This window comes from Pezoporus occidentalis, unplaced genomic scaffold, assembly GCF_034315485.1.
Source record: "Pezoporus occidentalis ecotype Australia unplaced genomic scaffold, CSIRO_AGI_Poc_V1 ctg43, whole genome shotgun sequence".
NCBI lineage: Eukaryota > Metazoa > Chordata > Aves > Psittaciformes > Psittacidae > Pezoporus > Pezoporus occidentalis.
The window spans coordinates 4,416,549-4,442,178 of NW_026915758.1; the positions used below are offsets into that span (position 1 = coordinate 4,416,549).

A 25,630-nucleotide genomic window follows, 5' to 3' on the forward strand; every position below is an offset into this window, starting at 1 on the left:
GCCCTAGACAGGTTGTACAAACATCCAGCAGCAACTGAGTACTGCATAAAAAAGCAGATGAATGGGCCTATGCATTACTGAATTACCAGTGTTATGCAGTCATTAAATAGCTTTTAAGCATGTGATTATAAATGTAGTATTAAAAAGCTAGATAATTTTGAAGTAGAAAACAAAGTAGTGATCAAAATAAATAAAATTTTTCTAGCCCTTTAAAATTAATGTGTGTTGCTTACTAGACTAAGCTCAGGAGAGGAGCCATCTTAATTTACTGTAGCTGTTCAGGAATATATAAAATTCTGTGGCTTTTTTTTTTAAATTTAGGGGGTTTGGGTTTTTTTTTTTTTTTTTAGCTGTGAAATGTCTTCGAATTTATGTGATGCATGTGTTCTAAAAGGAAAACTAAGCCTGTCAGTGTTTTCCACTTGTAACACGTTTCTGTAAACCATTTAAATTCTTACATCAAATTCAGTACTAATTGAAAGCAATGATTTCAACAGGAATACTTGCATTGATTTCAGCAGATATAGGTCAGGCTTTTGATATCAATGCCTGGAGGCTGGTAGCACACCACACCAGAAAAAACCCTTAATAATTAATTTTTCTTAGGTAATTTCTACTTGAAATTTTTGGACTAATTAGTGGACAGTTTAGCATTGTATGTACTTATTTTCATTTTGTTTTAGAATTATAAGCAATCGGATTTATAAGCTTATATTAATCTCTGTTATAAATTTTATGTTATAAATGTTACAAATTTTTATGTACTGTGATATTCTTTAATAGAATTCCAAACCAGACAAGAATTTTGTATTTGGACAAGCTAATGCTTAAAGAACAGGAGTTTACTTTGTACAACTGAAATGATGTTGTGTCTAGACTCTGTTTTATAGAAGTATCTTTTTGTGTTTGTGGTCATTTTTGCCATAACATATGGATTCCTCTCTCTGTAGTCCCTAATGTCAGCCGAAATGGAGATCCTTTTGTGCAAACATCTATTGTGGAAGCAATTGCAACTGTTGACAGAGCAATAAATTCAACACGTACACATCTGTTTGACAGGTAACCCTTTCTCTTTTTTTTATATTGTGAAGTCAAAATAAATTTTGTATATACTAGAAGTAGTGGAAGATTTATTAAGCAAGAAGCCATTTCATTATTTTAATGACAGTGTTAACATCTGGTTAGTTCTGGGAATACTAACAGTTTAACATGTAAGGATTCCTATTGTTTAAACACTCCTGTTGAGACTTCTATTCACTGCAGCAGTTTTTCTGCTGAGATAATCTTTATTAAAAGGCTACTAAATGTTTAATTGCTGCTAAGTGTTTAATGTTTTATTATTTAATTAAATATTTTTTTGTTCGCATTCCATTTTGAGATGAGTAATCAAGGTATGTACTAATCCTGTTGCTGAACATTTACACTATTTATGTAGCGTTGTTATAACAACTCCTGTGTACACTTACTATTTTTTTCTAATCATCCATCAGTCGTCCTCGTTCTCCAAATGATTTGCTGGCCTTATTTCGATACCCAAGGGATCCATACACTGTTGAGCAAGCAAGAGCTGGGGAAATATTTGAAAGGACATTGCAGCTTATTCAAGATCATGTACAAGATGGTCTAATGGTTGACCTGAATGGAACAAGTCAGTACTCTCTTGTTATTTTTCTGTGTTGAAGTGTGTTTGCTTTCTTAAGTCATTAAACTGTTTTCTGAGTGTGGGTAGCAACTGCAGAACCATAACATTGAAATAAGTGGTGTATTTGAATTTGCAAAACTTTATCAAATGTATGTGCGTGTTTGCCCAATTCAGTCCTTGGTTTGCACATTACTGCATTGTGGTGTAACTAAGTTTGTTTGAGTGCTCTGAGTAGAGATTTTTTTATCTCACACTGACATATTAGGGAAAAAATCATGTTCAGAATATTCTACTGGTCAAATTTAGTATAATGGAAGGGCATAATGTGTCCTGTTTGTTAATTCCCTGGCTGTTAATTCATTAGGACCATTGTTTCATAGCAGAACAGACTTTTCTGTTATTAATCAGTATTTTCTTCCTGTTTCTTTAAGTAACCATTCAGTGGCAGCGTGTCTTGGGAAGGAGAAAAGATGATGTAGCAAGAAGGATTTGTATACTTTACCAACCAAGGTTTCTGCATGTACCATGATAGTCTTAAAAAAAAAACTATTTGCTCCTCATTTTTTAAGTGTGTGTCAACCTAAGCTAATTGTTTCCTTTATCAAGGAAGTTTCTGTCGTAATGAGAAATACAGGTTTTGCTGCTTTTTATAAATAGCAAAAAAAATATAAGGTTTAATATTTTTACCTTTTAGTAGAAAAGTCCAAGTTCAAATTCATGGAAGTCCAGCTGGAGCATGTACAAATAATGTGTGTAGCGATGTGTGCGAATAGGCTTGAGAGACAAGGCTGAAGCATTTGGAAATAATGATAGACTTTTTGAGACACAGCCAAAAGCTACACTGAAAATCTAAAGGGAATATTTTTTACTTATTATATTCTTTTTAATGTTTATATTGAGTATTTATTGTAACTTCCAAAAAACTTTAACTCTCACTATGACCTAGGCAAGTATTTATAAGACCATTTCCTTTTTGTCTTCTGCCTTTATTCTACTTGTTTGATTTTATTCTTGACTGCAAGCTTTCCAGATCAAGACCCATTGTGTATGATGACTCCTAGTTAGCAAAAAATACACCTGCATTGCCAAATATTCCACTTCTGGGCTCTCTCCTGGATCCTGGAACCTCACTCATCCATACTGTATATCCATTAATCACTCAAGGTGTGTCTATGCCTTGGGTCAGCAGGTCCCATTTGAAGTGAATCTCCCACTTGACCCCACTTACTGTGCTTTGGTGTGAGTTGTGGTATGATCTTGAACAGTGTAGGTTCTTCTAAAATTAAGTGAAAATGTGGTGCAGGGCAGCATTTAGTCCAGGAGTACAAACCAAAGCTTTTCTGAAGGTAGCCTGCTCCTGTTGCACAATGGATACAGTAGGGATGTCTTTCATAGCATCAAAAATTTCAATCTGCAGGCACATTTCTGTTGTTCTGAACAAGCTGATAATGTAGATATAGCTGAAATTAATGACTTTTTTCTTTTTTTCCTGTAATGAAACCCAAATGTTTCTAGGAAAAAAATCACTTTTGGAGTGTCTCCTAATAGGCAACATGGACAAGGCGCAGCCTGGATGTTCTGATATTTGCAGTCACCCAGCATAGTACTAGGATGTCTTATGGTCTTCAATCCTTTCACAGGCTGTCATACCAATGCAGAGATTGTGTAACACATAGCCTTAGTTAGAAGTTACAAAACCATAATTCTAATGAATTACGGTATATATTTGGTACTATTCATTAGGGACTGTAGTGATAGGACAAGGGGCAATGGGTTAAAACTTTTAACAGGGGAAATTTAGATTGGATATAAGGAGGAAGTTCTTTACTGTAAGGGTGGTGAGGCACTGGTTTGGGTTGTCCAGGGAAGTTGTGAATGCTCCATCCCTGGCGGTGCTCAAGGCCAGGTTGGATGAAGTCTTGGGTGACGTGGTTTAGTGTGAGGTGTCCCTGCCCATGGCAGGGGGATTGGAACTTGATGATCTTAAGGTCCTTTCCAACCTTAAATATTCTATGATTCTATATTATTTTTTTATGAACTGAGAAAAAATACAGGAAAACAGTAAGTTTTCCAGAGATGAATGGTGTGAATTGCAGATGAAACCTACGCCAGGTGTTAAATGAGCACCAGTTCTCTTTAGAAACTAGTCCTGGATAATATGAATATGAATTACGCCACACCACTTGTCCTGGAGATTGCCTTACGTTACCTGTGGTTATTTTCTATTGTGGATTTTTCTTTTTTTTTTATATATATTTTTAAATTATTTTTTCCTTACAGTTCTGCAACTTTCACTGTAACAAAACAATGTTCAGTGAATTATCAAGTCTCAAATGATAAAATCGAAATTTCTGTAAATGTTGCTGACAGTTTTTAAAATGTTTTTACTAACATGGGGAAAAAATCCTATTTGCCTTAATAAGAGGCTTTTATTTCTGGAAAGATCTCTGTTTCTTAAATGACAAAGTAGTAATGAGCGCTTTTTGTGAACATTTTGTAAAAATTGTACTTGAACTGAAATTTTACAAAGTTCCCTCCCAACCTAATAGTGGTTGTTGCTCAAATGACATAATGCTGTAGTACACATATGGGGTTATATTATTGTTCTTTTTAAACAGTAGGAATGTTAAATCTGGTAGGAAAAGCAAAATAGTAAAATAACATTTCAAATAAATTTTCAATGTGTGGGACACTGAGTCTATAAAAAGTCTTTGACTTTCTCTCTGTCTTCTGGTTTCAGGTTATCACTATAATGATCTTGTATCCCCACAGTACTTGAATCTGATAGCTAATCTCTCAGGATGTACAGCCCATCGACGAGTGAATAACTGCTCAGATATGTGCTTCCACCAGAAGTACCGGACACATGATGGAACATGCAACAACCTTCAGCATCCAATGTGGGGTGCTTCTCTGACAGCCTTTGAACGTCTGTTAAAGTCAGTCTATGAAAATGGATTTAATTTGCCTAGGGGAATTGAACCCAAGAGGCTCTCTAATGGCTACCCACTCCCGATGCCTCGCTTGGTTTCAACTACTCTGATTGGAACAGAAACAATAACTCCTGATGACCAGTACACTCACATGCTTATGCAGTGGGGTCAGTTTCTCGACCATGATCTTGACCTCACAGTGGCTGCCCTAAGTGAGGCCAGGTTTTCAGATGGTCAGCATTGCAGTTCAGTTTGTACAAATGATCCTCCATGCTTTTCAATCATGATACCACCAAATGATCCCAGAGTTCGAAACGGTGCACGCTGCATGTTTTTTGTACGCTCCAGTCCAGTTTGTGGAAGTGGCATGACATCTCTCCTGATGAATTCTGTGTACCCGCGAGAACAGATCAACCAGCTAACTTCGTACATCGATGCATCCAATGTGTATGGCAGTTCGGATCATGAAGCACTAGAAATCAGAGATTTGGCAAGTCAAAGGGGTCTTCTGAGACAGGGCATTGTACAGAGATCTGGAAAGTCCCTTCTTCCATTTGCTACTGGCCCGCCAACTGAATGTATGAGAGATGAAAATGAGAGCCCTATTCCCTGCTTTTTAGCTGGTGATCAGCGTTCTAACGAACAGCTGGGTCTTACCAGCATCCACACGTTGTGGTTTAGAGAACACAACAGAATTGCCACAGAGCTACTGAAACTCAATCCACACTGGGATGGTGACACAATATATCACGAAACACGCAAAATTGTTGGTGCAGAAATGCAACACATAACATTTAGCCACTGGCTACCTAAGATCTTTGGAGAGGTAGGCATGAAGATGCTTGGCGAATATAAGGGTTATGATCCCAGTGTTAATTCTGGCATAACTAATGAGTTTGCAACTGCCGCTTTTAGGTTTGGTCACACACTCATTAATCCTTTTCTGTATCGACTGGATGAAAACTTTGAACCTATTCCACAAGGCCATCTACCTCTTCATAAGGCATTCTTCTCTCCGTTTCGGATTGTAAATGAAGGAGGCATTGATCCACTTCTAAGGGGATTGTTTGGTGTTGCTGGTAAGATGCGTGTCCCATCACAATTACTCAATACAGAATTAACAGAAAGACTCTTCTCCATGGCACGTACTGTGGCTTTAGATCTGGCAGCTATGAATATTCAGAGAGGCAGAGATCATGGAATTCCTCCCTACCATGATTTTAGAGTTTACTGTAATCTTTCTTCAGCTCAGACTTTTGAAGATCTGAAAAATGAAATTAAGAATCCTGAAATCAGGGAGAAACTTAGCAGGTGAGCCTGAGGTGAAGAAAAGCAATCAATTATCTAAATGTGCATGCAAAAATAGTACCTAAATATCTTATCTAAAAGAAAATATTTATTAAGAAAGGGATAATGGAATTTTTTAAGAAACTTCCATCTATACCAGAAAATAGATGTGGAAAATTCCCAAATGCAGGTAATTTCTTCACTTCTACACCTCTGTGAACAATGAGAAGTTAATATATACTGTATGTGTTCAGGAAATGGTTAATTTAAAATATCTGTTTTTATAGATGCTGTTAAATATGACTGTTAATTCAATGTTAGATCATATTAATGCCAGTCTCATGCCAGTATTTACATGTTTAGTTCCATGTATTCTGTACACTAAAGGAAGTGGGAATATTGTTCACTGTACTTTCATGTGGACATCCTTCCTTACCAGTAATCTGTTCTTCATTAGTTCCAGTGTTTGAAAATAAGTCTTCAGCTACCTGCCATCCTTAGCTTATCTACACAAAACCAAAGACAGAGAATTAATCTTAGCTACAGTAAAATAAAAAGTCTACAGAGAGGCAGGAAAGAGAAGCTATTGAAAAAGAAGCAGTTCCAAGAAATCAAAAAAAAGCTACTAGGAGAAAGGAAATTGTGGGGTGGACTTGCAGATACCTATGATATTACTCATATCCAATTTGCATTGCAGGATTTCTTGTGTGTACACCCACAGGTTGTTCACAAATGTTGTAGCATTATCACTGTCATTTTTACTGTGCGTTGTTCATGTCTCTTGCCCTTAGTTTTACCATGTAGTGGTTATTTTGTAAATGTAAAATATTTGTTATTAAATATTTGTGATTTTCTATTTGTAGGTTGTATGGCTCCCCACTGAACATAGATCTATTTCCTGCTCTAATGGTAGAAGACTTGATTCCAGGGAGCCGACTAGGGCCAACTTTGATGTGTCTGTTAAGCATACAGTTTAGGCGTATTCGAAATGGAGACAGGTAAATTGAATTACCATGGAAATCAACACTGGTTTTAAACTGAGGTGCTAAATAACATTTGCAATGTCTTGTTTCCAAACCAAACTGCATTTTATTTTGATTTATGTATATATAAAATTCATTTTAATACAGAATTAATAAATGAAGAATACAGGTTTAAAACATTTTTAGATTTACTTATTTTAAAAAACGGTTATTTTTTATGGTGAATCTGTCATACCGATCTACAAAAAGCGCCACAGCCAACACTTGCCAAGTTTCTTTTGCCCGTTATTCAAGTCACTTATCTTCCTGAAAAGTGTTTTTTTCTCATATCTTTGTTATTTATTTTATTGGCAAAGAAATTATGCTGTTGAGACACTTTTACTTTTTGTGTTGCTTTAGAAAAGTATCTATCACAGTGTATAACTGAAATATATATGTTTCATATGTACCAAAAGTGCACCAGTATGTGCACCACAGGAGATTCAAAAGCAGGAGGTTATCCCAAAGAACATAATATGATAGTTGTTCTTAAAGTATTTTGCATGCACATTATGAGGAATTTCTTATTTATTGTTTCTACAGTACCTGAAATAAGAAAATAGTCATTGCTATTGTTACAGCATCCAGATTTCCTTTGCATATTTTCAGAACACTTGTCCAGAATCTGAAAATCAACATTTCCTTCATTTTAACATAATTTGTGACCTCAGATCTTGGATCTTACATGGCATGAGGATAGAAAGAGTTATGCTGATTAGTCCCATCCATAATGAAAGGGAAACAGAGGAAGAATTAGGAAATAGGATTTGATTCACTTTATCTAATGTTATTTGCTTTATACGAGCTATAAAATTGCTACTTAAAATAGTATAAAGGCTTTTTTATTTCTCTAATCAATAACAGAAGCCTTTTTTTGTATGCTTTTTTAAAAAATCAGCTTTCTTACATAAAATCTGCTTAAAAGTTAAGCTGTGAAACATAAAGCTCTCATGCTTGAAGGCAGAGAGACTAAAAGGAGAAATATATGCAGTATGAACCCCAGATGCTGGAGACAAGTACCTCCTATTTGTGTCACAAAAGGGTAATTATACTGGTTTGGGTTTTTTCATTTCCTTTTCTGAAACGATATTTACAAACTGTAGGGAAACATTGGGTATTGAAGAAATGTGATTCTGCTGTCCAAAGAATACAAATGTTTTGAAGCAACATGCCAGCAAATAGTAAAATATTATTAGACATAATGAAAGCAACTTGCAGTTCTTTGAAAAGCCTTTATAGTAAGCAGAGGATCAAAGCTGCCAGCTTTGTTTGCAAAACAAATGTGCCTGTGCGAGGAAAAGGAGTGATGTTTGAAGGGAGCCTAACTTCATGTCAGGCTGGAAATTTCAGAATCTGTTTTCTGATCCTAGTACATAGAAATTCATTAGGCATTGTCCAATGCCTCATGAAAATAATATAATAAGTTGGTAGAACTTACTGATGATTCTTAGTATAATTTTTTATTAATTTTTTATAAATTTTGAAAAGCCTCCTACTTATTTTTGGTTGAAATAGGTTGGAAAAGTATCAATATGGAATTATAACTAAAGTTTTGTGAGATGTAAACAATATCACAGTGAACAATTCTTATATGTTAAAAAATATACAATGGAATTTTTTTTCAAATCCTGGACAGTAATTTAAAACATATTATTGTCCAAGGGCTGGCTTCTTTTTCATAGTAATGTATTATTTATATTTTCTATTGGTAACAGGCTTTTAGCCCTTTATGTATGATATATAAATTACTGAAAACCACAGTGTTTCCTTCTTGAATGTAATGAGTTAACTGAGCATATGCTCAGTTATTAATAAGTCCCTGAATTAGTATAGTTATTAAAATAGTTTTACAGAAAAAAATATCCTTAGTAAACTAAACAATCTTACTTATCATGATAACAAATTAAGTCTAGATTGACCATTCTTGTAATCTCTGCAATTCTGTCAATTTTTTTTCATATCCATAAGAAAGTTACCTGGAGATAGAAATCTATGGTAATTTAAGTCTCTACCTAAAAAAATCTTACACTTGGTAGTCTAGCTTCATTCTAGATGTCCAAAGATACTCAAAACATTGAAATGGGACTAGAACAGAAATCAAGGGATTTGTTGAGGACTTTGTCGCTTTCAGAGTGTCAACATGACATCAACTAGGGCTGAAGTGACACCAAGCACTTACACTGTGGCATCTGGATCACTCCCTCAGATACGACGTAAAGATGAGAACAGGATTTATGGAATAATTAATATCATTCTAAATACACTATTGCAATATCTTTGGCAAACTGTATGTTTTGTTTTTTCACTAGCAAACTTGTCTTTTCTGTGAGATTACAGGTTATGGTATGAGAACCCAGGTGTGTTTACACCTGCTCAGCTCACTCAGCTCAAGCAGACATCTCTTGCCAGAGTTTTGTGTGACAATGGAGACAACATAACCAGGGTACAACATGATGTCTTTAAGGTGGCTGAATTCCCACATGGATATAGTAGCTGTGAAGATATTCCTAAACTGGACCTCAGGATGTGGCAAGATTGCTGTGAAGGTCTGTATAAAGGCGGATTTGCGTGTATTAATGTGAGCGTTGTTTAACATCTGTTCATTTTATTTTAAGAAGATATTTGACTTGTTCAGTTTTTAAGATGTTACAAACTGAAATCTGGACCCCAGCCTTTGTTAAGAGAGCAGTCATTCCACATATTAAATAGACACATTCTAAACATAGCAGAGATTTGAGCATTGCGTGTGTTTTCTTCTGTGGATAAGTATTCTTGTTCATTGACATCTCCTTAGAAAGTTAAGACAGTGGGGTGATGTGCTTTTCTTCAGAAATAAACTTTTTACCTCTAGAAACAGGGCTTACTGTATGTTGGCTTTTATCTCACATACGGATTTTCTGCAGAGCCTCTCTTTAACCATGATCACATCAGACTTCACTGCATCTGTAACATAGCTAGAAGATCCCTTCTCTAGGAGAGTATTCTGAATCACACAGATTTGCAGAATGCTTTGCAGCAGCATAAACAACAAAATACGTCAGAGGACAATGACCTCTCTCTATTGAGATCTCCATACAGTATTGTTATAATTTTCTTTTGTCAAAACTCAAATGAAAAAGTATATTCAGGAATTTTGGGAACTTCTCTGTAAAACTCTCATTATCTAGAAATTGCTGTGAAATTACTAACTGGGAAAAACTTGTTTTTATTAGAGAAGGTAATGGTACTGTTGATTTGATGATTATTAGAGTCTTATAATTTGCCTAGTAAAAACCTAGCTTTCAATAGCAGTATTTTGTAGATTTGCTGAAGAAGGGTCTCCAGATCTGAGTTTTTAATCTCTCCTACTGCTGATTGTCTTCAGTTTACTACTGCTGAATAGGCTATTCAATATTCTGTCAAAAGATATGCATGAATAAAGAACCAGTAGATTGTATTTTTAAGAGGTTACACTCTTCCACTGGTGTCCTTTTAACTTTTGATAAGATATAATTGTGTCTGATGGCAAGTCTCCTTTAGTGATATAGCTTAGAATTAAGGCAGTAGGTAAAAGGTAAACTGACTGAGGTTGCCCTTTCAACCTGGTACAGATACAGTAATTACTGAGGAAGGACTCCAACTAGCATGACTTTACCATGAGAAGAAACTTAGGTATCATTAAGAAAGAAAAAAGTAGATAGAGATTTACTGTTCAAAGATACTGCACAATTTCAATTTTAAGCTGACTGCTGTATTGGCTTGTCCAGTAAACAATTCTTTAAATAATAAATCACTCTCTAAGTATATTCTTCCTTGGGAGACTTGGTTCAAAACAGTTACCTGTGTGAGACTAGGAGAAATAAATGAAATCTTGTATAATTTCCCTCTGAAATAATTTTATTCAGGTCTCTAATTTATTTCTCTTAAGTTATTCAGATTTTTTAAAATAGTATTTTCCACATTTGCCATTCCAAATGAATGAAAATAGCTTATAAAACTCTAGATATGGTTAATGCATTGCAATTTTAATGCAAAGTCTTCCAGAATCTCATCAATATATATATATATATATATATACCAAAAGCATTGAGAGAGAATAAATTTTCTCTCTTTAAATGCTTTACCATAAACAAATAAATCTTACTCTATCAGTCAGATAAGTTCACTTTAGTATGGTTCACAAAGCTTGACAGACAGTTTCACAAATACACTAATTATATCAATTTGAAAAATTGTAAATCTCTTCTGAGAAATTGTATGTTGATTCTTTAAGTATTAGGTTATCACTTAGCCTTCTAGAGCAGATGTTATCTTTGGAAAGTCTTTACAGTATTCAGCCATTCAACAACCTATCTTGTATTTTCATTCAAGAATGTTACTACCAGATAATACTACTGGATGCAGTACAGTTAGACAACTGAAAAGCAAAAGAAAGGGCAAATAACTAGTATTCTTTAAAAAGAAAAGCCCATCTGTATCCCCTTCTTCTGAACTCTGCTGAAGTCTGTGTGGAGGTTAATGAATTAAAAATGAAGTATGCATAGCTTGCATTGCTTTCTTATGTGGGTGAATGGGTGTGATGCTTTCTGTGGAAGTCCAAGTTTAATCAATTAATTAAAAAAAATTCATTCTGTGACACTAGGAACTCATCACTACCCTGAAGTGTAGTGGGCATACACAGCATACAATCAAGAACAGCATTTACTTTACGTTAAATACGTTCTGGGGTTTGCTTCTTTGAATTTATTGTTGTTTATTTTTTAAAGGAAGAAAAGTTAAACCATTCTACACATTTAAGATACTTCTGATTATAATTAAAATTATCCTAAGTTAAAATTTAGAATACAGAATACTGTTCATTGTGCTTTGTGTATGTTTAGTAAGCGACCCATATGTTCAGCTGTTTTAGCTTGGTTAAAAAACACATCTGTTTTTGTTATCCTTCCTGTTTTGTTCAAGTCAAAATACTTTTCCTTATGCAGAACAGAAAAACTTCTTAGTTACAAAAATCTGCTTCTTAGATTTTTTGAGTAAACCTTATTTCTTATAAAGTAGAGCATTATTCCTTTTATAATAACAATATGAGGTTACCTTTAGAATTCAGTTAAAGAATCATGCGACAGAATTGCTAGTTTATGGTGGGAAAAAGGGGGTCTACTGAACTATACAATTTTTTCTGGTTTCCTTTGCTTTTTACCTTTCTTTGTCTGGTCAGAGATGGTGAAGGAATTATTGCAGATTTACAGTGGCTCTTTATTTGAGCAAAGAGCATCCAAGCTTCAGATTTGCCAAGCAAGAAACTTTTGAAAGGAACCACCTTTTTTGTTTTGGAGGGTTTGTTTGTTTGTTCGTTAGTTTTTTTTAAAGTACTGAGTGTATGCTTCTGTGATTACTGTTACTGACTTTATAGCTTATTCTGATTCCAAAACACAGAAATGATAAATCTCTTTTCCCTCAAACATAAACATACTGTTATGGTTATACCAAATATTTTAGTGAGATTAATTATGTAAAAAATCTCTAATCGGGTGCAAGGACATATTGGTTGAAATGTGAACACATTTTTTACTCCAAATATGTAAATTTGAAATGTCTTCCATCATGAGTTTGTTGGTTTTTTTTAATTAAAATGAAAAATTTCTTTAGCTTTTTATTTTATGTCAAACAATGAACCAGGAGGAAGTAATTCAGACAAGCTGCAAGTCATCCTCACACACAGAAACTGATTTAGGAAGATGATTTTTCTTAACTGGTTCTCAGCAACCAACTTATGTCTTGTCTCAAGTAGTCTTATTTCATGTATAACTCAGGAAAATGCCATTATATGAATTATGATTAGAAGTGTTTAAATTCTACTTAATTTCATTAGGAGATTTAGGACACATTCTCAAAGTGCACTTAGATCTGGTCTTCCAGTAGGGTAGATCTATATTTATGAACTCTTGCATTTTAAGACCAGAACAGGAATTATGGCATCTGTTGCTCCTATGTTTGACCACGTTAATCCATTCAATTTAAGCATTGCTTCTAGAAAGCCATCAACTATTTGTTTTAACGATTGAGGTTTATTCTAATTTAGAAATTGTCTGGCTTTTACTTCTAGTATTATATCTTGCTACATGCTTCTTATTATGGCCTTTTATCTTCACTGAAAAGACTAAACAACATTGAGCTGAGCACTAAATGCTGTGGGAGACTAACAATTTCAAATGCTAATGGCAGTCTCAGTGTGAGACTGAAAGATCTTTCGTGATAATGGAAATTTTTTACCAAAACTCTTCAAAATACCAAAATGATGCAATTTATGCCTGAACATGTTTTCTCTTTACACAGATCTTGTGGTTTGCTTCTGTCATATCATATTTATTTGTTGCTTTCTACATTCAAATATATATTTTTACATTTAAATTTATATTTAAAGACAGTATCTATTAGCTTAATAACAGTTGAGACTACACCTGACTGCTAAAATAATGTTCCATGGTCTGTAATTTTGAGTATTACATCTTTTTCTTTCTTGGAATAGAAGTATATTTAATACAGTCCAGCATTTCTGTATGATTACAAGTATTATTGAGAGAAACAGTATTTTTATTTATATTTCTTCAAAACCAAGACTGTTTTATCTTTTTCAGGTATCCATGATCATTAAAATACAGTTCTAATTCATAAATTGAAAATAAGGAGACTTAATGTATGGCATTACTTTGTCATTGCTACCAGAGTTCTCACGTTAGTAGTTGCCATACCCAGTGAAAAGTGACAGGGAAACAACAGGCTGTCATTCGCCATATTTAAACACAGACTCCTGAATCGAGATCCCAGCCTGTCAAGCTCCCATTGCAGGACAGTTCAGGCTGCAATTTCTTCCTGTGTTGGTGTCTCTTGACTGTAAAAGAAACATGGATAGGGAAATGTTCTAATGGAAGTGTCTCAGCGATTTCTTCAAAACTAAGTAGTTGGAATATTTCCTTCTTCCCTGTGGACTGTTACTGCCTTTCTAAAGACAATGATACCTTCACAGGCTAAGGGGCAAAAAGCTGTTCTCAAAGCTGGAACATTCTGCCCTGTACCTCTCAGTATGAGAATCCTCTTCATCACGCATGAAACAGAAAGCAAAAAAAACAGTTGCTCATTTGACAAATTGATGTATTTGAGTTTAGAAAACTATAGAAATGTCAGGTCTGTGAACCTGAAGCTGCCACTGGACATATGGTTCTCATATTTACCAGTCGAAGGTGATAAAACCTTCCCAGAATTTCGGACCTTTGTTTCTAAAAACTAACCTAAGAATGAAAAAACAACAAGCCATTGTGTTATTGTCAAAAAAAAAAAAAAAAAAATTAAAAAGCTGTATTTTGCAAGATGACTTTAGCAGTCATTAAACAAAAGCGGATAACAGGAACCTTTCACAGATTGCTTCCAAGAGAAACTAGTATTTCTGTGGCACTTGGGAAACACTTTAAGCAGGAGATTGCTTTAAGAAAAAAAATTCCTCTGACTAAAACTAGTTCTTTCTCCAGTGGCCCTTCAGAGTGTGACCCCTTTTCTCACCATACTAAATTTAGAAGTGTCTAAGGGTGATCAAAAAGTCTTTGTGCCAAGCATCTTACAGACACAGCAGTCTGTTCCCGTCTGAAAGAGCTTAATTTCTGAGTGGGCTGCAAGAAGATTGTGTGAAAAACAGCAGAACACACAAGAAGATCGAACAACATGTTGGCAGTAAATATCATCTAGTTCTTTGGTGGTGCTGTTATTATAGAAGGAAGGTAATATATTTACTCAAGAATGGGACAAGCTCCAAGGAAAGAAAAGGGAAAGAGAATTTGGGATAAATTGTGTTCAACACTTTATGCTTCATCCCTGGGAGTGTTCAAGACCAGGTTGGACAAAGCCTTGGCTGACATGGTTTAGTGTGAGGTGTCCCTGCCCATGGCAGGGGGATTGGAACTAAACGTTGTTAAGGTCCTTTCCAACCCTCCTCTATTCTATGATTCTATGATTAACAATGATCTCTAGATATTGATTTTGAACTGAAAATCAATCAGTACTTTTTGTCAGCCTTCCCTCACCCCATCTTTATTTATATTAAACTATGGACAAACTAAGTTTTTCCTAGCAGGGAAATTTTAATAATCTAATTTAAATTTAAATCTAAATCATATACAATTAAAAAAATCCAGTGTACTTATTTTGTGTGCTCACAGGGCAACTTTACATTTGTTTCTTGAATTGCCCAGTTCATCAGTGTTTTGAGGCTCTTATTGACTTGGAATTTGTGCAGTAATTTGTGTTAATATGTTAGGTTTTTAATCTAGCTACTGCTAAATTCCTGAAAAATACTTTATAAAGTGTTACTGACTTTCTGAATAAATTTGTTCTAGTGCAAGTTAAGAGAAACATTAGGGAAAATTTCTTCTTCCCCTGTTAGTTACTTTCATGGCGACTTTGCTGAGATACGTCTATGGGATTCTGTATTTCAGCTTTCCCTTCTGTTTTCTTAGCAGACACTTTGCTTTGAACAATTGAACATGCTGTTGATTCCTGCTGCAGCTTGGCCCATTATAACTTTCTGTTTTAAAGCTTTTGTGATCAGAAATGGGAAAACCTTCTGGTTTTTCATTGTCTCCTCTCCAAAGTGCTGTTCCAGTTTTTCTTTGTTTTGCTTTTCTTTTTTAAATGGGACTCCTTCCAAATACTCGCTGTGTTTGGAAAGCTAAATAAAGTGAACTGAAGGAAAGACATGCCTCATCCCATGAAGACATCCTCTTAGGATCTTAGAAGATTTCTCAGGCTTGAGGTTTTTACTCCACATTGGAAAATTTCTTAGGGTCTAAACGATTCGTGATACCTACAAGTCCTCAAATTTGGAAATGGGGCTGGTCAACTGGTAAAGTGTGTCTGCAAATGTTCTCCAGGATTTAATTAAGAATTCTCTTTCAAATGCCAAAAATAACAAATAATAATGCCTGGAATAAGTGAGGAAGGAACAGGCTGGTATTTTTGTCATTGTTTTCCTCCATATGTAACTACCCATTCCAAAAGCAGAAAATAATTAAAAAACAAAAGAGTGGAAATTTCAGAAGTAAAAAGTATATTTAAAGTAGCAGCAATGGTCTTCTGAAAATAATCTTTATTTCTTTGTTTCATACCAAATAGCTTGTCTGTGAATAATCAAATTCTCTGCATCCAGTTGCCTTAAAAGTCGTATTGATGAGACATATTTGACTGCCATCAAACAGATTCCAGAGGGATCAGACTGAATGTATGAATTGCCTTAGCCAATTCAGAAGACACTCTAAAACCATATTAATATAACTGCTGAATTATACTGTACTTTGAAATGTGTCCTTTCTTGTCTAATTTCAGACTGTAGAACTAGAGGACAGTTTAATGCATTTTCTTATCACTTTCGGGGAAGACGTTCTCTTGATTACAGCTTTCAAGAGGACAAGCCCTTGAAGAAAATGAAAATTTCCAAAACAGGAAGGTGAGATTTTTTATATTTTTATTTTTTAAGAAGAAACTGAGTGATTTCTTTGTCAGTGCATATCATTTTTTTCCCAGTGTCTTCTTTCTCAAGTTTGATTGATGTATTTCATTTTTACATTTCTGCGTATCTGCTAACAGTAAACCACTTCTCATTCTTTCAAGCTCAAATTTCTGTAAGACCCGTTGTGAGTAACACAGTACAGTGCTTTTGTTCTTCCTGTGCTTTTCATGAAAAAACTCAGTAATGAAGTATAATTTGGGGGATTTGGAATGCTGCATTCCTAGTAACTAAACTAAATTATTTCCTCTATTTCTTGGAGCTGCTAAGTGCTCCTGTAGAAATAGGAGGAAACCAAGTGTTGATAATGCTAGCACAAAACTTTATAATGATAGGGATTGCTTCTAGTACCAGAATACTCAGAGCTGAATGGAGAGCAGTAGGCCTACAGAAAATGTTGTTTATAACTCACTAATCCTCAAAATACTCTATGTCAGTCACAAATTGACTACACAGGCTTCCTGCAATTTCCAGGGAATCGAAAACTTATGAATTAGTGAAATGAAATGAGTTCTGCAAGCATTTCTTGTGGAGGTATTTCAAAATGAGCAAATTCGGGAGTATTCTGAATTATAGCTCTTTCCATATAGCATGTGTTCTTTTAGCAAATAAAATTATCTGCTTGACTTAAGATGGCTGGGCAGAATCTACCCCCTCTTGCAAGGAAAGCAATTATACAGATATGTAGACAGGTAAATTTATTTCAGCAGTTTCAAATGCTCATGCAGATATTGTAGCACTGAAGAAATGCCATCATTATATTTCACTTAATTGATAGGAAGCTGTCCTGAAGTAAAAGGGCTTTTATGTGTTTATGATTTTGGACAAGAGAAGACAGCAGCTAAATATAGCCTACTTATAGACAATAAGAAAAGAAAGATTCCTTTGAAGTATCTGTTGAAGAGGATGGTTTTTCTGTGTTTGCAAGTGAGCTCTTAGAAGTTTTTAAATTTACAAAATAGAAATGCACTTTTTAAAGATGCTAGTCCCATAATTTTAAAACTGTGGGAGGGTTAAATTAAATAAAAATGAAAGCAAGAAAAAAAATAGCACTTATATCTGAAAACCAGCTTGTTTTCATTAACTTGTCATTTGACTATGTTTCAGAAATGAAGCTCAAAAATTTATGAGTCCAAATACTAATTAGGACTACAAAATAGTAAATTTACAATAGTTTATAGCATAAATAAAGCTAAAGCAACCCCAGTCCTTTAACATTCTAATCAGTTCTCATGCCCAGTGCTATACTTAAATTGCATTTGTGGCGAGAAGATTCCTTTCTGCCTCCGTCTCAGCTTCTCATTTTCAGTAACATGAGCAGGTGAGGAAGATTAAACTTTTTGTTATACAACAGCAGCTGGTTTACTTGAATTTTGGCATGTTATGGTTTTTAGAGTTCTTTTTCTTTAATTTAAATGAAAAACTATGGGAAACTAGCTAGAACAACTGCCAAGTACTGTTTTAATTTGTCCAGAAAGATTATAAATCATCAGCTGTATTACAGGATAGAAGATTTCTTTGCTAGCTCATTCTTTGCATATCCATTAGCTCTGGAGAAGACAGGCTAACAAAGTAAGAATGCTTGTATTGATTCAAGGATCCTGATGCAATAAGTGACTTAATAATTAGTATTAGACATGTTTTTGACTGTGTTTTCTTAAGTGGTGCCAAGTAATATATTATTAGTTATGGACAGTTCTTTTGCTAACATTTTCCTATTAACAGATTTAATTAACACAATCTAGTGTTGTACCTCTCTTACCAAATATCAGCTGGAAACTGCTATAGACAAAAGACTGAATTTTGTGTATGTTAACCAGTACTGGTTTCAAATGTCAGTTAAAATGGGACACAGGAATATGCACATATACGCTTCTAATTTATTTATGAAAAATATCTTTTTTCCTTTGCCATATCTCTTTTAATACACATTTTCCTAATGAACATAAAGAGAGAGAGACTATGAATCTGAATGCAAAATGGGAATTTCATATTTGGGAGTAACATTTTTTTTAAATCTTTCACTTCTGTCTGCTTTAATATTTGGAGGCTCAGGAGGTTTCCCAGTGAATTTAAGGTGATGCTCTAGAGCGTTAATGATGACAGCTTTGTGTCTCCCCCTATATGAAATACATGTCTTCTAAGTAGAAGGAATTCCCTGTTTCAAGTGATAGTAACAGTAATCCACAGCTCACCTGACCTCAGTAGGTCTTCATCCCAGTGGGTCTTGTGGTTGTTGTTGTTCATACAGTTCCGACATGTGTTAGTTGCTTTTCACTTACATTTTTGCTAAGCGTTCTAAAATATCTAGCCAAATAAAAATGGGTTAAATGCATATCCTGACTTTGTGTTCATTTGTTGCAGCTCTGTGAAACAGAGTAAATATTTTCGTAATGCCACATCAGCATCTAATGAAAACACAAACATGCCTGCAGTGAATGACTTCAAAGAATTTGTTTTGGAAATGCAAAAAACTATTTCAAGCCTCAGAAACCAGGTAAGGTGCTATAGTGAATATTTACTAATTGTAGATTTAATTTATAATGTTTTCCTAACACCACTCCTCTTATGTTTTTAATATTTAGACATCCACTGCAGCCAAAACCCACTACATAGTATCTCAAACAAAACACAACAGAGAATATGGTGTGTTATTATTTTTTATTTCTATGTTATTTTGAAATCATACTGAAATATTCCACAACTATACCCTCTTGACTTTTGAACCTGAAGCCTTGTGTAATCATTGTATGCTAAACATGGAAACAGTCTTTTTCTAAAAATTCATCTCTAGAGTTAATATAAAATATCTTCTTCCTATCTGAAATACGTAGAATCTGCGTAAAACTATGATTAAAATGTAGACTTCATAAGAAGTCATTTGCCAGACTAAAGTTGTAAACATAGTTAAGATCTAGATCACTTTACAATGTGGCGCAAACAAGCTCTTTATTCAGAATAAATCAGCCATAGCAGAATTCATTTTTAAAAATATGTACCATAAGTGCAGGGAAGACAAATCTGCAGTAGGCCACACTGTTTACCTACCATAATTAAGTTCCTCTGGTGCAGCTTTTCCATGTCATTGATAGATATGAAACATATATTTATATGCACAGTGACTTGATTGCATCTTTGATGGTATTATTTAATCATTGTTGTACTCAGTCAGTTTCTCTGTCTTCTTTTTTTTTCATCATTAAGGAAAAAATAGAGATAGTAAAATATCCAAACAAACATCTATAATTAAGGTGGAGTGTTTTTTGTTTCTTTCTTTCTATGTTTATTTAATCTTATTTTCAGTTAGACATTTTTGAAAGTTTAGATTTGTCTTTCCATATATGTCATATGCGGTTTGCTTCCCTTTGTATGCTCTAGCTGTATATTCCAGTGGTAGGAAAGATGTATCTTCTGTTAATTTTCTTTTGAAAGGCTATTTCCATATGTATTACCCTATTCCAGTCTTTTAGCGTTATGAAAAGTAAGTATTGAGAAGAAAAACCCAACAGCTATTTATCATAGGTTATGTAGTGTGAGAAAAAAAGACAATACCTTACGCAAATGAAAAACTTTCTTTGATTCAGTTGCTAACTTTTAAAAATATTTTCAGATAAAAAAACTTGAATCGCACCTCAGTAAAACTGATTGCACTGATGAAAAGGGTAAATCATATTCCAGCAATGAAACCTGGAAAAGGGACCCTTGCACTGTGTGTGAATGCAAAGTAAGTATGTGGAGATCCTTTTCGAGATTTGTAATAGCTTTTTCCTTCTAAAACAGCACTTCCAGTTTTGTGCTTACTAATTTGAGTAATAGTTGCCAATTAGCTTTTTATGGATCTTCAGTTATTTGGTGCAAAAAAATTATATTGTTCAGATATCCCTGCCCTTGAAACTGGTTTGCAATCCAGCCTTTATATGCTTTTAGATATTTTCATTTTCATTTATGCATAGTTGTACTGGCAAAATTAACTGCAAAGTGAGAGGCTTCTTGAAAATGTCCATTAAAATGCATGAAAAGCAATAAAAGCTCATCTAACTTGGTGTTCGTTTTTAATTTTCTCTTATCATGGTAAAACTTTCCAAGAAAGGTAATAACAGAAATATGTCAGTACTCAGAATCCCAGTTTTATGCCTGAATGTTAGCTAAAGTGGTATACTGCTCCATGAAAGGTGGTATAACACAGAGAGCCTACGCATGGTAAATTTATGCTGAAATAAGCTATGTGGAGATAATCATACTAGCCAAGGTCTTAGAGAGGATGAATGAGATACCTGTTCTTCATTGATATGAAAAATGTGTCTCTTGCTTGGAACATGTAGCTAAGTATGTTCTGGTTTTGTTACCTTTTCCTGACACAGGCTGGTCAGATAACCTGTTTTGTAGAATCATGCCCACCAGCTGACTGCGAAGCACCTGTGAAGGTTGAAGGAGATTGCTGTCCAGTCTGCTTAGAACAAAATACTAATAAAAAGAAGCCATAAGTCTGCTTTTTAAGAATTTAGGGTGCATACTTCTCAAATCATATCAATGCCTGCTGATGGCAAAAACAGGTAACTACAGTCTTAACAGCAAGAAATCAAGATTTACGATATTCTAATGGTGCTGTAACAGTGTAACATAATGTATCATTTTCTGCCCATGAAGGTAATCACAATGCAAAAATTAACAAAAGGGAAATGAGCAAACAGGTCAAAGTTAATTATGTGTTAAACTTCTCAGGTCAGACCAACTGGTGCTACTTTAAAAGAACGTTGTCAGGTAGTTTTACATACCCAAAATGGCTGGGTTTAAGACTTACTCTAAAATGGACACTTTGTTTCCTATCTTTAGTTAACAACATTAAAAGTTTACTATCCCTTTTCAGTACCAGTCTGATGTTTAGCTCTTTGTTATTATTTAGCAAATGCAGGGAAAAGGAAAACATGAGGTCACTGTGCCCAAAGTAATGCCATAGAAGGTTAGTTTTTGCAAACACCTATGTATGGAAATTGTTGAGTCACACTAATGTTTCTGTGTCCAGACCAGCAAGAAAATAAAAAAAAACTACATGACACCTTTCAACATCCTTTTATTAATGTGAGGAGCAAAATTAATATTTTCAAACAAAAAAGCTAGACTTAGTAAGGAAATAGAAATAAATGTAATTGGAAGGTACAGAAGGGAGCTGAGTGTGTATTACAGATGTAATTGACAGTGTCCCTCATTCTAGGAAAACATACATGACAGAGTAGCATTTGATCTAAATGAACATAACCCTTTTTGCCAAAATATATCTAATTGCTTGGCAACCATTTTTTTGTTGTTGTTTCATCTGTTTTAAGTCATTGTAAATGACATTGTCATGACCATCCAGTCTAGTTTTAAAGCATTCTTCTCATGATCTCAAATCAGCTCACTCATTTGTATGGCCCTGTTTTGAAAATGTGAAAAGATGTCACATGCCGTGTTGTATACAAAGATTCCTACTGATTCGTTGTGCATACTGTCAATAGACATATGTTCCTGATTATACTGTGGCACTGTTTGTTGAAAAAAAGAGCAATCAAAATTAAGCATCATGATTAATTGTGGTTGACTACTTTTTCTAACAAGGTATTTGATTTTTTTTTTAATTTTTTTGTTTTCCAGTTTCAGCTAATGCATATATATTTTTACCTCAATGTGTTTGTCATTCATGTTAAAAAGGGTCTGCCAATGGATTTATTTCCCATTAATAATGTTTAAAGTTACAGAGTATATGTCTACACTAGCATTTCAAAGTTGTGACATTTAGAATACAATTTAGAATATGAACTACGTATTTTTTACCACAAATTATATATTATATTCAGTGAAGGACAACTATCATACCTCATTTTACAGCTTTTTTGTGTTTATTCTGAATTGATTCTATCCCTGAACACTTAATATGTTAGAATTTATTGCTCTGTCCATAAGTCCTAAGTCAGGCCTAACTAGAACCAGAGCTCTTGTTTAGTTACATAGTTCACTGACTTCTGATTTTTTTGTTCGGATTTGGGAACCGAGTTTTCGGTATGAAAGAAACCTGCACAAAATTAAGCATTCTCATCTTAAATATTTGGATTATGTAAACAGACTGAATACTTAATTATTGCATGGTAGATCAAATATCTGTCTAATAACTAACCTAGCACAGCAATATGAGTTCCATTATAATAATTTGGCACATAATTTCTCTTATTACTAACATTAATAATTTCTAATTTGATAAACTGATACCATGACACACATTCAAACTTTGGTGTATCTTTAAAGCTTACTACAGAAACTTGTTTCATGCTATGGTAGGAGCAATATGTACATGTGAGTGGTGTGTTGAAGGTATGTGGTACACTTGGAGCTACAATTTATATTTTTAAGACTATTTTAAATGATTTTATATACGATGTTTTGACTTATGTAATTTTCTATGTTAATGCTTTTAGAAATTGTGTGTGGCGAGCATGTTTGAGTATCATATGGTTCCTAGAGGTTGTCATTCCTATATTTCTTTGATACTCTGGTATTTTGTTGACTTTTGTTGAGAGTCCAAACCACATGTCTCGTCCTGTAATTCCAACTCAGATGGAACTCCCATTGACCTATAGCAGGAATTCCTCAAAGAGGAAGGATTGCAGAACTAAACCGAATATAATTTAACTATCTAAACAGTTAAATAAGGCAGTAATACATCCAGCTGGTTACTACTTGCATTCTTTTATTCCAATTTTTTAGTAAATAAACTTTCTCAAGATTTCCGCTTATAGGAGAAGAGAGTTTCCATTTATACATTATAAAGTAGTACCTTATATCTGATTGTTCCTTTTCTCCAGCCTCCAGAGTAAAGTGGGAGGTTTTCTTTGTTGTTCACTGTTTATTCCTATGGTATATAAAATGGGCTTCGGAGTCTGGATATGCTTAAACAACTGTAATAGTGAGTTTTATTCTGCCATCCATCCGACTATAAACCATTCAGGAAAAACAAGTCTTTATCCACAGTTAAAAATGTAATCAGTCATGTGTTGTACTAATTCAGTTTTATTGCAGTGTCTGCAGAATCAGCATTGATTTTAACATTTCTGAAACAGTGGCCAATGGCTTGATGACCATTTCCTCAGTATCCACTGTGAGAATATTGCTGTAATATGTTGCAAATTTTACATATTTATTTTCTTTTTTTAATGTTACCTAAAACAAAGTCTTTGTTTTTATTTTAATCAGTAAATTTACCAAAGAACTGTTTGCACTGTATAATGAATGCTTTTTCAGTTAAAATAAAATGGGCCACATTTCCAAGTAAATTCCAAGTGATTTCTTCTTGAAACATGTATTGTTTATGTAGATTATTTGCTGAATGGTGCAGTGTGTAGACTTTTATCAAAGGTCCATATAACTTATCTTATGCAGGATTGTCACGATAAAGACTCTATTTCTGAGAACTAAGCAATGAGCTAATGAGTCATGTAGATTCAGTAGTTCTGTAATATTATGACACATAGAATTAAGGTATCCATTCACTGTTCTGTTCTAGGTGATGGGAAGAAAACTCAGAAAGGATATTTAAAAATACTTTTTTCTTAGCACAAATGTGTATCTGAAAACTTTCAGTGCTGAGCATTTTCCCCATTTTTATGGGGATGTCACAATACTTACAGCCTGTTCTTACACATTTTCTTCACTTTTCCACATCTTCAAATAGATACAGTCATGAATTGCCTTCCAATGTACATGTTTCTACATTCATTCTTTATTCTCATTATTTCACAAATGGACACCCAGGTTCATGAAACCTCAGCTCAAAATGAGTCTTCTGTGCAAAAGAGATCTTCTTACTTATCCCATCTTGCTTCTCCATCACAAGATAGGAATTACTGCTGAACAAATGATGAGCTACTCTCATCCTTTGGAGAGGTGTTAGGATCTCTAAGGCACTGGGTCAGTTCCTTTGTTAGAGCTACCTGAGATTTATCTTTCTTCACAATTTCATACAGGAGAGCTTTTTGTGATACAATATCATTGCACTTGCTATAATTCTAAGTTGTCTTACAGTGAAATGGCAGAAGTTAAAGATGGACTCCAAAACATAGAGTTAAGAATTGTTTTCAGGTTGCAGTTAGCTGTTCTTCACTATAGTTTGAATATGAATATTGCATAAGGCAAATCTAGAAAAGCAGAACTGCAATAATTCATTTATGTATTTCCATCAGGCTGCTGAAATATCCAGTTGCTCTCCCAAAATGTTGATGAGTAGCATTCAGTCACTATCCTATAAAAATTTTAGGGCAATTAGACTATTTTTTTTGTCCCCAGATTCAGATTAAATTAATTTGGCAATGTACTGGTATACATTTTTCTAGTACCTTAGATACTGGTACACATTTTTCCAGTAACTTGGATAAGCATGTGTGTTTCTTTTAACAGACATAGTTAGTTCATAAATTCCTAAGACTAATCTGATAATACTGAACTATTTACATTTGTATAACTTCTTTTATTTTTTTTTTTTGAGAATAAACCAGGCAGAGACCTGAAGAGGTTTTATTTCAGTAAATAGGTTTGTGTTATTCCAAACAAGACCAAAGCCAGGGTTCAACATGGTTAATTGCCAAGAAGTTTTCTCACAGTTAAAACAACAAAAAAGAAACTATGAAGTTTAGACACTATTTTGCAATTATCCTGGCTGCTTAGTTTCATGCAGTAGTTCCTTTCCTTTTTTTTCACATGTAGCCTGCTGTGACATGGCAGGGAAACTTCTGCACCTCCAACATACTTTTCTACCTAACATATTTGCTGTCCACCTGGCAGTATTGTGAATGGTCCTTTCACTGTGCTTTAGTGTTCCAGCCTGGTAACAGGCAGAGCAGAGTACAGATCAGATACGTCTAAGTTACAGGAAGATCTGGCCAGCTGTGTTTAGCTGAAAAGCCATGAATTAATATCTCTGTTTAGATTCACAAATAGAACAGAACAGCAATTCCTGTGATAAAGGAATACATGTAATTATTGCATTCAGTAAAGATGTTTGTGTCTTTGATGCCTCCCTTAGTGATACAATTTTACGTTCCCAAAATTCACATGCTTTAAAAATGTTGCTGTGTTGCCAAAATAAATCCCATAGCCTAGTTATATCCTTATGAGATGTTGTCTGTTGTTAACTTGTCTTAGAGCTATTCCAAGGATCAGCGCAGTAAAAAAGTGTCCACACAGTAAAAAG

The 25,630-nt window shown here is 34.3% G+C and overlaps 1 protein-coding gene across 2 annotated transcripts in view; it reads left to right on the forward strand.

The window, feature by feature from the left end:
* PXDN (peroxidasin) overlaps window positions 1-23,717 on the forward strand; it is a 92,694-nt gene extending 68,977 nt beyond the window's left edge. Inside the window, exons 15-23 of one of the 2 annotated variants that reach the window (XM_062634572.1) lie at window positions 951-1,059; window positions 1,491-1,648; window positions 4,383-5,886; window positions 6,726-6,860; window positions 9,222-9,430; window positions 16,233-16,353; window positions 18,778-18,910; window positions 20,024-20,137; window positions 20,775-23,717. In XM_062634572.1, coding sequence (XP_062490556.1) covers window positions 951-1,059; window positions 1,491-1,648; window positions 4,383-5,886; window positions 6,726-6,860; window positions 9,222-9,430; window positions 16,233-16,353; window positions 18,778-18,910; window positions 20,024-20,137; window positions 20,775-20,897 — 2,606 coding nt within the window. In that variant the 3' untranslated portion in view covers window positions 20,898-23,717. Of the gene's footprint in view, window positions 1-950; window positions 1,060-1,490; window positions 1,649-4,382; window positions 5,887-6,725; window positions 6,861-9,221; window positions 9,431-16,232; window positions 16,354-18,777; window positions 18,911-18,998; window positions 19,110-20,023; window positions 20,138-20,774 lie in introns of those variants that run through there. The other variant, XM_062634573.1, reaches the window with a different exon arrangement.
* The last annotated feature ends 1,913 nt before the right edge of the window (window positions 23,718-25,630 follow it).